This window comes from Chiloscyllium punctatum, chromosome 5 (genome assembly GCF_047496795.1).
Source record: "Chiloscyllium punctatum isolate Juve2018m chromosome 5, sChiPun1.3, whole genome shotgun sequence".
NCBI lineage: Eukaryota > Metazoa > Chordata > Chondrichthyes > Orectolobiformes > Hemiscylliidae > Chiloscyllium > Chiloscyllium punctatum.
This window is the reverse complement of record NC_092743.1, coordinates 118,244,044-118,257,141: the sequence shown is the minus strand read 5'-3', so window position 1 is coordinate 118,257,141 and position 13,098 is coordinate 118,244,044. Positions and strand designations below refer to the sequence as shown.

The following is a 13,098-nucleotide window of genomic DNA, read 5'->3' as shown; positions in this document are numbered from 1 at the left end:
GTCATCTGGTATTATCACATTTAAACCTTAAGTTATGTGTAAAATATGAGAGGTAAACAGCTTTAAAAATGGCTAGTTTCTAATGAAACTGCGTATCCTGTATTGCAGTGACTTTTCCTCATGGCCCACAGCAGCACCCTAGCAGTTCCGTTATTATTCTTGGCATTGAAGATCTTCAGATGTGGAGCTGAAGGTATGTGATATGCTTACATGGAGCAGTTCAATATTGGCCTTGTATGTCCTATTCATAGTATCCATATATACTCTGGAAGGAAAGTCAGGACAAAGATGGACAGCATCGGAGAAGTCACGCTGTGTATACATTTGATTTGGTTCAGTTGTAATGTTGCCACGACCTCCTGTACTACACACCAAAGCTAATGCCTTTTCTGAGAGTTGTTTTTATCATTTACTTTGATGGTTTGAGCCATTGTTTATATTCACAAATCAGAACTTGCCCCTCTTACCTGAGTGCAAGCAGAAAACTCTTTCACAAGTATAAGTGCATGAAGTGCTGGAAAAACTCAGTGGACAGGCTGGATCTGTAGAAAGAAAGAGTTAATGCTTTAGGTTGATTATCTTTTATTACTCCTGGCAAAGAATAAAAATTTGAGGAATGGGATAGGAAAAGCAAAGACTTTCTGTAATGGAGCAGAGATTAAATAACAAGTTGTCATAAGAAAACAGCAGAAGAGAGTGGGAGTGGATATTATGAAGAAATGTTGTTTTCAAAGTGAGATTTGAACTTCTACAGTTAAAAAAAATCTAAAACAATGTGAAGTCATAAACGTAGAAACAAGACTGATCCAACCAAAACAAAACAAAACAGGAAAAAAAAGGAAGCCGAAGTAATGACCTAAAGTTATTGAACTCAGTGTTGAGTCCATGAGCCTATAGAATGCTGTGCCAGAATGTAAGGTCTTGTTATTCAAGCTTGTTTTGAATTTCAGTGGAAATAAGTGTGAGAGCAAGATGGCAAATTAAAATGACAAGCAGCCAGAAACCCGAGGTGTTCTACAAAACACTCACCTGATTCTGCACTTGGCCTCCTCAGTGTTGAGGGGATTGTAAATGGGCAATGAGTATAGTTGCTAATGGAGAGAAGTAAAAGTAATTTTTCAATTGGAAAGTGTATTTGGGGGCTTGGACAGTGAAAGAGATAAAAAACAGATGTTCAATGTGTTACATTTGCATGGAAAGATGCTGTTGGGAATTGAAAGGTGTTCAGCTGACTAAGTATTGGACCATCAGAAGGAGATATTCCTGTGCAATATTCAATGGGGAGGGCAGGGTTGTTTTGTGCTAGAGCTGGTAGAAAATGAAAGGATAAACTCTTGACTATGGAGGCTGGTGAGTTGAAGGTGAGGGCACTGGAACTCCTAGCATGGTTTTGGGAAGGATGAGGAGGAGTGGGGATAAGGTTTGTGAAAGGCACGGAGGATGTTATCCACCACGTAGGTGGAAATCCTTAGCTAAGAATAAAGAAGACATTTTGGTTGTACTGATGTGGAAGATTGCATCATTGGGAGTATGGAATTGAGCACTAACAGGAAGCAGTTTGTGAGGACGTCTAGTTGAGGTGGCTGTGGGAGTCTGTGCTTTGTAGTGAACTTCAACGGGTAGCCAGTCTCAAGAAACAATGATCCACAAGTTGCCGAAGGGAAGGAAAATGTCAGTGGACCAGCTGAAGATGAGGGAAGGCTGAAAATTGGAAACAATCAGTAAGATGTTCTTGATTATGGTGGGAGAGCAGGATGGGCATTATTACAATTTGCACTGTACCAGTTTTAAAAAAAAAGGGAGGGGGACTTGAGCAGGATGAAAATAATTAATGTTTCCCACAAAAAAGGCAAGCACAGCCAGGATCCAGATGATCTCACAGTCCTGGAGAAACTCTGCAAGTCTTGCAGCACATGTGAAGAGAGAGGCTTCAGTTTTGAAGCAGAAGTTGAGCAGAGTGAGAACAAGCTCAACAAGGTGGTGTGGGGGACGGCCTGGGCTCCTGATCAAAATAAGATGGAAATCCTCAACACTGTTCTATTGGAGCTGGCACCAGAGAGGATTGAATGCACGGTGACAAGGAGACAGTTATGGCTAGGAAACTGTTGAAACGACAGAGGGCAGCAAAAGAGTTGGGGATGTAGATTAGATTACTTAGTGTGGAAACAAGTTCTTCAGCCCAACAAGTCCACACCGACTCTCCGAAGAGCAACCCACCCAGACCCATTCGCCTACATTTACCCCTTCTCCTAACACTACGGGCAATTTAGCATAGCCAGTTCACCTAACTTGCACATTTTTGGACTGTGGGAGGAAACCCACGCAGACACTGGAAGAATGTGCAAACTCCACACAGACAGTTGCCTGAGGTGGGAATTGAACCCAGGTCTCTGACGCTGTGAGGCAGCAGTGCTTGTCACCGTGCCACCTGAAAGCTTGAGGTTTGGATAAAAAATGAGTACATGAAGGAGGGTAGATAAAAGGAGGAGGTGACAGAGGAGGTCTCTGGGGAGAAGGGGAAGGAGGCAACAAAAGAGCCATTGTGTGATCATAGTGAGCAAAGAGGTTTTGTGGAGGAGAGAAAAGAGGCAACATTGGGGGAAGAGGACGAGGTAGTATTGCTGGGTGAGGAAGAGGAGAGGAAAGAGGTAGTGTTGTGGGCTAGATAAAGAGATTGCAACTTGCAATGATGTAGAGGAGGATTTCCATGAATGTGAACGTGATGGTTTTTTTCAGATCAGAGCATTTAAGGAAGCAACCATATAACAGTGTGTTCAAGACTGGGTACTGTGTAACAAGAGAATAAATTAAAATCTTGTGGTGAGTCCCTTTGGGAAGAGCAGCTGTAATATGACGAAGATAAAGAGTGAAGTAGTCATATCTGAAATTAGGGTCCTGAATCCAAATAAAAGGAGCCACGTAGGTATGAAGTGTAAATTGGAAAGAATTGTTTTGGGAATCTACTGAAGGGATTGAATGTAGAAAGGCAATGGCTCATATTTCGAGAATATGTACATGACGAACAACAGTTTTTATTCTTGTACAAAAGAAAGAGGATATTGACTCAATCATGCCTTAGTATAGAAATTGGGCATACTATTGCATCCAAAGAAGAGACATATAAAATGCCAGAAAAAGTAACAAGACTAAGGATTCAGAACATTTTAAAATTCAACATAAGAGGACAAAAGTTTGATAAGAAAGGGGAAGAAGAATAGTATAGTTGTTAAATAGCAGGAAACATAGACATGGAATAGAAGAAAAAATTTGTATAAATATGTGAATAGAGAAAGATTAGTAAAACAAATGGCTTCTGACTGTAAGAGACTAACAAGGAAATTTAATTGAGGACAAAAATGGCAGAAGAATTGAACACATACTTTGGTTCTGTCTTCACAAAAGAGGGCACAAGTTGGCTCCCTAAGGTAATTTGCTGAGGGGCGGAATTGGAGGAAATCAGTATTTGCATGTCCAGAAACTGAAAAGATCTTAAAAACTGGGGGTCTTTTTGAAAGCATACCAGAACAGATCTTTTGGGATGGCATTGAGACCTTTGGAAGAGGACTTTGCTTGGCCTCAAATGACCTTTAAATTAAATTAGTTTTTAGCCAAAGGCTTGACCTCAGTGTTTCTACAGGTTTGTTTGAGTCCATTTGGTGCCTTTGGAATAAAACTTCCCCTCTGTCTGTTTGGACAAGCAAAGTATTTTCCTCAAAGAGCCTGAATGGACCTAAGTGGCTAGTCCAGCAACAAATGGAGACAAAGAATAATAAGTGTGGAGATAATGGGGAACAAAATTTACAGGTAGTATCAGGTTTTCAGTAAAGAAATGGTGAAACCATACTCTAATGGACTAGCAAAGTTAAATGAATATTTTGCTTTTGGTTGTGATATGATTAGTAAAAGATTTTAGAGCATTAGGTAAGAATATCTGAAATTCAGAAATATCCTTCATCTGAAAAACAGTTGGTCCCAAAATTTTCTGATGCAAAGGATTCCTGACCTGTTATGAAGTTATGAATTGTTGAAATTTAATTTGTTTAATTCACTGTCGCTCCAATTTCAGGACTCCCTATCTTGAACATGTCCTGCTGTTCTCTCTGGGTTTTCACTTTGTCTGTTTAATCTTTTTTGACCTTCACTTCTGATTCATTTGGCCCTTCCTCTTTTTTTTCCAATAATATGAGATACATCAGATTTTCACTGTTCCTCAGTTCCCAAGAAAAGTCATCTTGGACTCAAAGCATTAACTCTGTTTCTACCTTCATGGATGCTGCAGGACCTGATGAGTTTCTCCTGCACTTAGTTTCAATGTTACTGAAATAAAAATATTCATGTTCAGATGTATTCTTATTTTGAATGGCACTTGGTCAACGTCATGCGGAAAGATTGTTTCCCCTTGTGGAGTGTCTGGAACTAGAGGATATCATTTCAGAATAAGGGATTGCCCATTTAAGACGGATGAAGAGCAATTTCCTCTGAGGGGAGCAAATCTTTAATGCTGATGGCTGTTGAGGCTGAGTTCTTGAATACATTCAAAGCTGAGATAGACTGATTTTTTTTTTTAATCAGTAAAGGAATTGAGAGTTTCAGGGCAAAGGAGAGAAAGTAGAGTTGAGGATTCTCAGATCAGCCATAATCTCATTGAATGGAGGAGCAGACGATTATAGCCTACTTCTGCTCCTGTGTCATATGGCTTTATTGATTGCCACTGTTTATACTTACATGAAATACGGATTTGCACATTTTGCCATGCTGTTCAATACAGAACTGCATGTTTTATCTACAGCTAGAATTGTCTTCTTTCATCTGTAGAATGTTGCTATATTTGCATTACTTCTGTATATCTCTCTCATTACAAAAATTTAATACCCACTTAGAGCCATAGAGTCATAGAGATGTATAGCATGGAAACAGACCCTTCGGTCCAACCCGTCCATGCTGACCAAATATCCCAACCCAATCTAGTCCCACCTGCCAGCACCCGGCCCATATCCCTCCAAACCCTTCCTATTCATATACCTATCCAAATGACTCTTAAATGTTGCAATTGTACCAGCCTCCACTACTTTCTCTGGCAGCAGGAGTTGGGAGGTCATATTGCTGCTGTACAGGACATTGTTTAGGCCACTGTTGGAATATTGCGTGCAATTTTGGTCTCCTTCCTATCGGAAAGATATTGTGAAACTTGAAAGGGGTCAGAAAAGATTTACAAGGGTGTTGTCAGAGTTGGTGGATTTGAGCTATAGGGAAGAGGCTGAACAGGCTGGGGCTGTTTTCCCTGGAGGGCCTCCACCACTTCCTCTGGCAGCTCATTCCATACACGTACCACCCTCTGTGTGAAAAATTTGCCCCCTAGGTCTCTTTTATATCTTTCCCCTCTCACCCTAAACCTATGCCCTCTAGTTCTGGACTCCCTGACCCCAGGGAAAAGACTTTGTCTATTTACCCTCTCCATGCCCTTCATAGTTTTGTAAACCTCTATAAGGTCACCTCTCAGCCTCCGTCCCTTCAGGGAAAACAGCCCCAGCCTGTTCAGCCTCTTCCCTAAAACTCAAATCCACCAACTCTGACAACACCCTTGTAAATCTTTTCTGAACCCTTTCAAGTTTCACAACATCTTTCCGATAGGAAGGAGACCAAAATTGCATGCAATATTCCAACAGTGGCCTAACCAATGTCCTGAACAGCAGCAACATGACCTCCCAACTCCTGCACTCAATACTCGGACCAATAAAGGAAAGCATACCAATGCCACTTTCACTATCCTATCTACTTGTGACTCCACTTTCAAGGAGCTATGAGCATGCACTCCAAGGTCTCTTTGTTCAGCAGAGATGGGACCTTCCCATTAAATGTATAAATCCTGCTAAGATTTGCTTTCCTAAAATGAAGCACCTCGCATTTATCTGAATTAAACTCCATCTGCCACTTCTCAGCCCATTGGCTCATCTGGTCAAGATCCTGTTGTAATCTGTGGTAACAGTCTTTGCTGTCCACTACACCTCCAATTTTGGTGTCATCTGCAAACTTACTAACAGTACCTCTTATGCTTGCATCCAATCATTTATGTAAGTGACAAAAAGTAAAGGATCCAACACCGATCCTTGTGGCACTCCACTGGTTGCAGGCCTCCAGTTTGAAAAACAACCTTCCACCACCACCCTCTGTCTTCTACCTTTAAGCCAGTTCTGTATCCAAATGGATAGTTTTCCCTGTATTCCATGAGATCTAACCTTTCTAATCAGTTTCTCTTGTTGAACGCCTTACTGAAATCCATATAGATCACATCTACCGCTCTGCCCTCATCAATCCTCTTTGTTATGTCTTCAAAAAACTCAATTAAGTCTGTGAGACATGATTTCCCATGCACAAAGCCATGTTGATGAAATAGCTCAGTTAGGAGAGTGTTCGACTGACTATCTAAAAGTCCCTGGTTCACTGCCAGGTTTCGGCAGGTTACCCACTTGAAATGACTTTTCTGTTTTTCAACCTATCATGATAGTTCCCGAACAGACTACAACTTAAACTGTTCATTGAATCTTTCTTCCTGTTTTTTTATTGTTGTGACTCAAAGCTGACATACTTTTTCATTGTAATGAACCCTATAAAAACAAATTGTTGTTGCATTTGTTTTTTTTTAAATTTACTGATTACAATTAAACTTTCGTTTGGTGTCAGTTATAGTTGCAGGGATAACTTAGGATCTTTTGGATCATGGTATATCTCAGCTGTAAGATCTGCATAATGGGTATGGACCTCATTTTTGAATAGTCCTCTTGCATTTTGAAAATATGCTTGCTGGAATTAATAATGCTGACTGGGTAGCTCAATTACTTGGATACACTTCGGGCTACTACAGTGCTGTACACGAGGTCTACTAAAGAGACACTGGTAATCAAAAGTATTTGAAGTTTAAGGTACCGGCTGGGAAAGCTACAGTTTAATGTTGATAACTTCTTGTTTTGCTTTCTTTGAAAGCAGGTGCTGCTGGCTTTTGCTAGTATCTATAATAGGGCAACATATTATATATTTTTAATGTTTAAAAAAAATAAAATCAAGTCTCAAGGCACCTCACTTGCACTCGGAAAATAATTGCTTTTATGGACGAGAAACTTGGGAGGGTGTCTAACAGTTATGTTGCAAAGAACTTTTAAAAAGCATTTTCACAGGTGCTACACGTGTCCTTGGAGCATGTTGCCAGGGTTGGAGGGATTGAGCTATAGGGGGAGGCTGAATAGGCTGGGGCTATTTTTTCTGCAGCATTGGAGGCTGAATGGTGACTTTATAGAGGTTTATAAAAACCAGGAGGGGCATGGCTAGGGTAAATAGTGAAGATCTTTTCCCTAGGGTAGGGGAGTCCAAAGCTAAAGGGTTCGGTTTAGGGTGAGGGGGGAAAAATTTAAATGGAATCTAAGGGGCAACTTTTTCCTGCAGAGGGTGTACATGTATGGAATGAGCTGCCAGAGGAACTGGTGGAGGCTTGCACAATTGCAACACTTACAACATGTGTATGAATAGGAAAGATTGAGAGGTCTACGGCTCAAATGCTGGCCAATGGGACTAGATTAATTTGGGAAATCTGCTAGGCATGGATGAGTTGGACCAAAATGGCTGTTTCCATGCTGTACATCTCTATGACTCTATGCTTCTATAATTCTCTCTGGTTTAATTCTATATCTTTTTGGTTTTACTCTGGGCAAAGAGTCTAGATGATTAAACATATTATCATTAATATATTTCTGCAGAGTACATGAAAATAATAATACTGATGTGTCCTCAGGCTCCGGTTCAATTCTTTCAATCCTTTACATGAAATATCCCTTAAAACATTTCCTTGTTTAATTTGTCGGGTTTCATGCATTCTCCTGTTTTAAAAACTGTTAGCTGTTCTGATAAAGCACAGTGTGCCTGAAGCACCACCTTTTGCCTCTGCATGCATTGTCTGTTTTCCCACATTTTGTTTTTGGTTCATATTCCTGGTGTCTGTAATATTTTGCTATTTTGTTCATCAGCTATTATAAGTAATTTAAATGTTCAGATGTCTGCTTTTAATAATGAACTATTTATTGATGTTGTAAGAGAAGTTGTTGACTTTTCTTATTTCATCTTTGGTTAGAGAGTAATGTTTGATCTTTTTACCGATGACTTATTGTGATTGATTGTAAATTCCAAAATGTGGCTGCCAGATTTGCTTTCTGATAGTTTGGAAAGAAATTTGCAAAGTAGCACAAACAGTGGTTTGTATTTTAGTATCCACTTTGTTCTGTTTTGACTCGTGTCTTGAAATCAGAAGATTATGTATTCAAATTTTAGTCCTTATGCTCCAGCACTATTGAGTTAATGTTGTCTTTTTGGATGGACATAAATATTTTCAGGTGAATGTAAAAGCTCTCATGATATTTGAAGAAAAGCAAGGAGTTATCCTGTACCTCTTGGCCTTCTCTGGGGGTGGTACAGAAAATATATCATTTTGCCCTTCTGTAGAGGGAGGAAAGGAATACTCTATCTGCTGTATTTTGTAAATTTTGGTCAGGTATTTACCTTTGCCTATTAAATTGACAATTCCCAGACAAAATTACTTGCAGAGCACAGGAAATACCCACGATACCCTGTGAACCTGACGTACTGTTCATACAGTTGTCCATGTCGGTGCCCTTGCTTAGTCTGTTAATATATTACGGGTCTTGGAGAACCCTTCTCAAATTGCTGAAATGGTCCAGATCAGCATCGCTGCTCAGCTTTCTTTGGCATACTAGAGCTGATTTTATTCCTCTGCAATGGAAAATGTCAAGAAAACAGAGTACCAAATGTAATATTGCATTTCACTAGACTGCAGTTTTCATTATTTTTAAACTAATTTAAACTACCTTGATCTTCTGAAGAATTTTATTTATTATCGAAGATCAATTGCAAATTCCCCAACAGAAAATTGAACTCTAAACAAAAAGCCAAGCCTAAGAAAAGCATAATCTAGAAGGGATTTTAATAGAAGGGATTTATCATCTCCAATTAACTGGAAATAGAATGAGTTAATTGGATTTTAAAACAATTAGCCAGGAAATCCTGGTCAACTTGAAAATTACATTTAATGCAGAACACTGTTTTAAAAATGTGATTTGGGTATGTACATGTCAAACTGACACTGCAAAATATTTTAAAATTATTGCCAACACATGTACATACTAAATCTGTTTATCATTTGCATAACTGTTTACCCCCATTAATGTTGCTTAAACTTATCATCTATGATGCATGTAATTTTATTCTCCAGTGTAAAGTTCATTGTTGTTGGAAAGGGAGAAGACCAAATAATTTTTGCATTTGATGGGTGTGACAATGTGAAATTCATGGTCATTAACGGTTTCCTTTGTATACTCAAATCACTGGAAAGTCTGAGTAGACTAGTATTGAAACAACAGTGTACATAGTGAAATTCTAATGAGACCTAGTACTTAACATTCTCTCCTTACTTTTGTAGAAGTATCATGTTGTTATCAAGCAAGAGAGTATCCAATTTGCAGAGACGCTTGTGATCAGGTATAACCTTTGAATTTTTTTAGTATTGATGAGATGAGTTTTTGAAGACCCTAATTTATGCAATTGCAATTGAAATATTGGATAGATGATTATCAATTGGTTTTCTCTTCTGTGCTGCTGATTTCTTGCCTTGCTTATGTTTCTGCCTCTGGTTGTTCCTTACCCTCCTGAAATGCATAATGTTATAAGGCATGAGGTTAAATTTCTGGGGCACACTCTACTTGTAGCAGATCATGATCAATCTGATGACTTCAAATTCACTTACTAACCTCTGCATTAGAAACACCTTATTTTTTCCAAAGACACTCGGCTCTCTTTGAGAGAAAAATGTTACCTCATAATTAGGTGTTTTAAATAGGTGACCCCTTATTGTTGAACAGTATGCCTAGTTCTATATCCTCTCATAAGAGGAAACATTCTCTCCGCAACTACCAAATGAAACCCTTCAGGATCTTGGGATTCAATCAAGTCACCGCTTACTCTACTGAACACCAAGTGGATACACATCTTTGCCAGCACAACCTTTCCTCCTGAGCCATCTCATCCATTCCAAGTTTAAGTCTAGTAACCCTTCTCTGAACTGTTCTCATCTTATTTACATTCTTCCTTAAGTAAGGAAACCAATACTGTATGCAGTACGCCCGATGTGGCCTGGTAATGTGTGTATTAAGACTTGGAAAATTACCATGAAAGCTGTGCCAGTCACAAGAAAACTCAACAGGTTCAGTCGTGTCATAGTCATGCAGCATGGAAACAGACCTTTCGGTCCAGCTGGACCATGCCAAGCATAAGCCCAAAATAAACTAGCTCCACCTGTCTGCTCCTGGTCCATATCCCTCTAAACCTTTCCTATTCATGTACCTATCCAAATGTCTTTTAGATGTTGTAATTGTGCCACATCCAGTACTTAGGAAGTTCATTCCACATGTGAACCATTCTCTATGTAAAACATTTGCCCCTTTTAAATTTGTGTCCTCTCACCATAAAAAATGTGTCCCCTAGTCATGAAATCCCCCATGTAGGGAAAAGACACCTACCATTAACTCTATCTATACCCCTTTATAAACTTATATAAGGTCACCTCACCACCTCTTGTATTCCAGTGAAAAAATCCCAACTTTTCTTTATAACTCAAATCTTTTATACCTGGCAATATCCTGGTAAATCTCTTCTGAACCCTCTCCAGATTAATAATATCCTTCCCATAACTGGCCTTCAAGAAAGAAAAAATATCTAGTTGTCTCTGTTCTTTGAAATATCTTAACAAGTCACATCACATTGGTGACATCAGGGCTTGCTGGATGGATGAGACGAAAGAGTAAACCAAAGAGCAATTTAAAAGGAAGACATATTAAGTTCCCTTTTCCTTTTTCAAAACTAGGATACAACTGTTGCTCGCCTAAAACTAGAGGGCATTGGTTGAAGGTGAGAGGGCAAAGATTTAAAAGGGACTCTAGGTGTGTATATGGTAAGAGTTGCCAGATGAAGTGTTAGAGGAAGGTATAATTACAACATTTAAAAGTCATTTGGACAGGCACATGAATAGCAAAGCTTTAGAGGGATGTGGACCAAATGCAGCGAATGGGACTAGTTCAGTTTAGAAAACCTGATCAGCATGGATGAGTTGGCTGAAGGGCCTGTTTCTATGTTGTATGACTCTAAGACAAGTTGCTATTGTTTAGAGAAAGTATAATTTGGTGAATCATATTTTACATTTGGAATTTTTTCTTTCAGTCCAATTGTTCTAATAGCCATCTGGTTGTGGGTGGGAGAATTCAATAATCTTAGAATAACCTTGCCCTGATTCATGAAGCAATAAGTATAACCTTTCATCACCTCGTTTGAGTTCTCTAAGCTTGTCAGTTCCAATGATAAAAATCCCAATTTGCCAAGATTTTGAGAGCAAAAACTTATTTGTTCTTATCGCCTGAAAATCTTTCCATACCTTTCCATCATTTAATATTCTGCATACAATAGTGTATCAGGAACTGTATGCAAAAGTCCAAACTAACATGATGACCTTCATCAATTTAATATAACTTTCCTTTCTTTTATTCATTCTGTTCAGAGGTTCAAAAGCAAGGACATTACTACTGCACCACAAAAGCCTTTATTATTTCTTTGTATTCAACAGGTGTTTAGATATAAGTGATATTCAATGTTCTGTCTGTTTATAGCTACTTTCATTTGCATTCTCACCATTTGATACTTCCACTTCATGAGTTTGTTTGTTTTTCGAGGGAGATAATGTATTTTAAGTGTAATTGTCCTTTAAAAATTTTTTACCAGAATGCTTTTACATTTCTGTACATTGAACCTGTTTTACCACTGCTCTAATCTGCGTATATCTGCATGTACGTTACTTTGTGGCCTGATAGAAACAAGCTTTTGGTATGTCAGTGAATTTCAACATTGTAATTGTACTCCAGTACGATCGGTTCTGCTATATCCCATTTCTTCAGTGCAAGTTGGCTTTAACACAATTGAAGAATTTGAACCATTATTTGTAGGATGCAAACTTTCCTTACCTGTATTGAGTATATTTCAATTTCTGCTCCATTAGTTTAAACAGTGTGGCGACTGCGAGATTTTCCTAATGTGAAATTGCACGAGAATGGAACTGTCATGTTACATCAGAACTGACTTATCATCGAATCATTGAATCCGTACAGTGTGGAAGCAGTCTTTCGTCCCATTGAATCCATACTGATCTGCCTGCTCCTGTATTTTAATCCTTGTGCTACAGAGGCCAGAGTACCCTTTAGCTTCTTAACTGCTTGCTGTTCTTACATTCAGTGACTAGACTGCATGACTACCCAGGTCTTGTTACATATCCACCTTTGCCAATATATTGCCGTTCAGATAATTTACCTTCCTGTTATTGCTTCCAAACTGAACTTCACATTTATCCACATTATGCTTCATCTGCTATGAATTTCCCTATTTACACAGCTTGTCCAAATCATACTTAAGCGTCCTCCTCACAGACCACCTTCCTGCTCAGCTTTGTGTCATCTGCCAACTTGGCAATAGAACACTTAGTTAACCCCTTCTAAATCATGAATATATCTTGTCAATAGCTGGAATCTAAGCACTGGTGGTACTCCATAAGTCACTGTCACTCAGAAAAAAATAAAATGCCCTTTCTTTTCCCCAGTGTTCTTGTTTCTTGTCTGCCAACCTGTTCTCTGCCCATTTCAATACATTACCCTGCAATCCCATAGGACTTCATTTTGCATGCTAATTTCTTACGTGGGACCTTATCGAGAGCCTTCTACGAGTCTGGGTAAACCACTTTATTGATTCCTCTTATCAACTTTTCTGGTTACAAATTTGGAAAAACTCCAGCCGCTTTGTCAAGCAGTTTCCCTTTTGTAAATGCATGTAGATTCTATCCAACCTTGTCTTTTCCAAGTGTGCTGCTGTTAAATCTTTTATAATGGGCACTAGCATTTTCCTTACTACTGACGTCAGGCTCTGGTATATAATTCTGTGTTTTCTTTCTACTTATTAGAATAGTGGAGTTGTACGAGCTGCCTTCGGATCCATGTAAACTAG

General features: G+C 39.0%; 1 protein-coding gene across 3 annotated transcripts in view; it reads left to right on the top strand.

Annotated features, from left to right (window-relative positions):
• reck (reversion-inducing-cysteine-rich protein with kazal motifs) overlaps positions 1–13,098 on the top strand; it is a 177,172-nt gene that overhangs the window by 21,773 nt on the left and 142,301 nt on the right. For all 3 annotated transcript variants that reach the window (XM_072571197.1, XM_072571198.1, XM_072571199.1), the window contains 2 exons: positions 109–193; positions 9,482–9,540. In XM_072571197.1, the coding sequence (XP_072427298.1) occupies positions 121–193; positions 9,482–9,540 (132 nt within the window). In that variant the 5' untranslated portion in view covers positions 109–120. The remainder of the gene's footprint in view (positions 1–108; positions 194–9,481; positions 9,541–13,098) is intronic.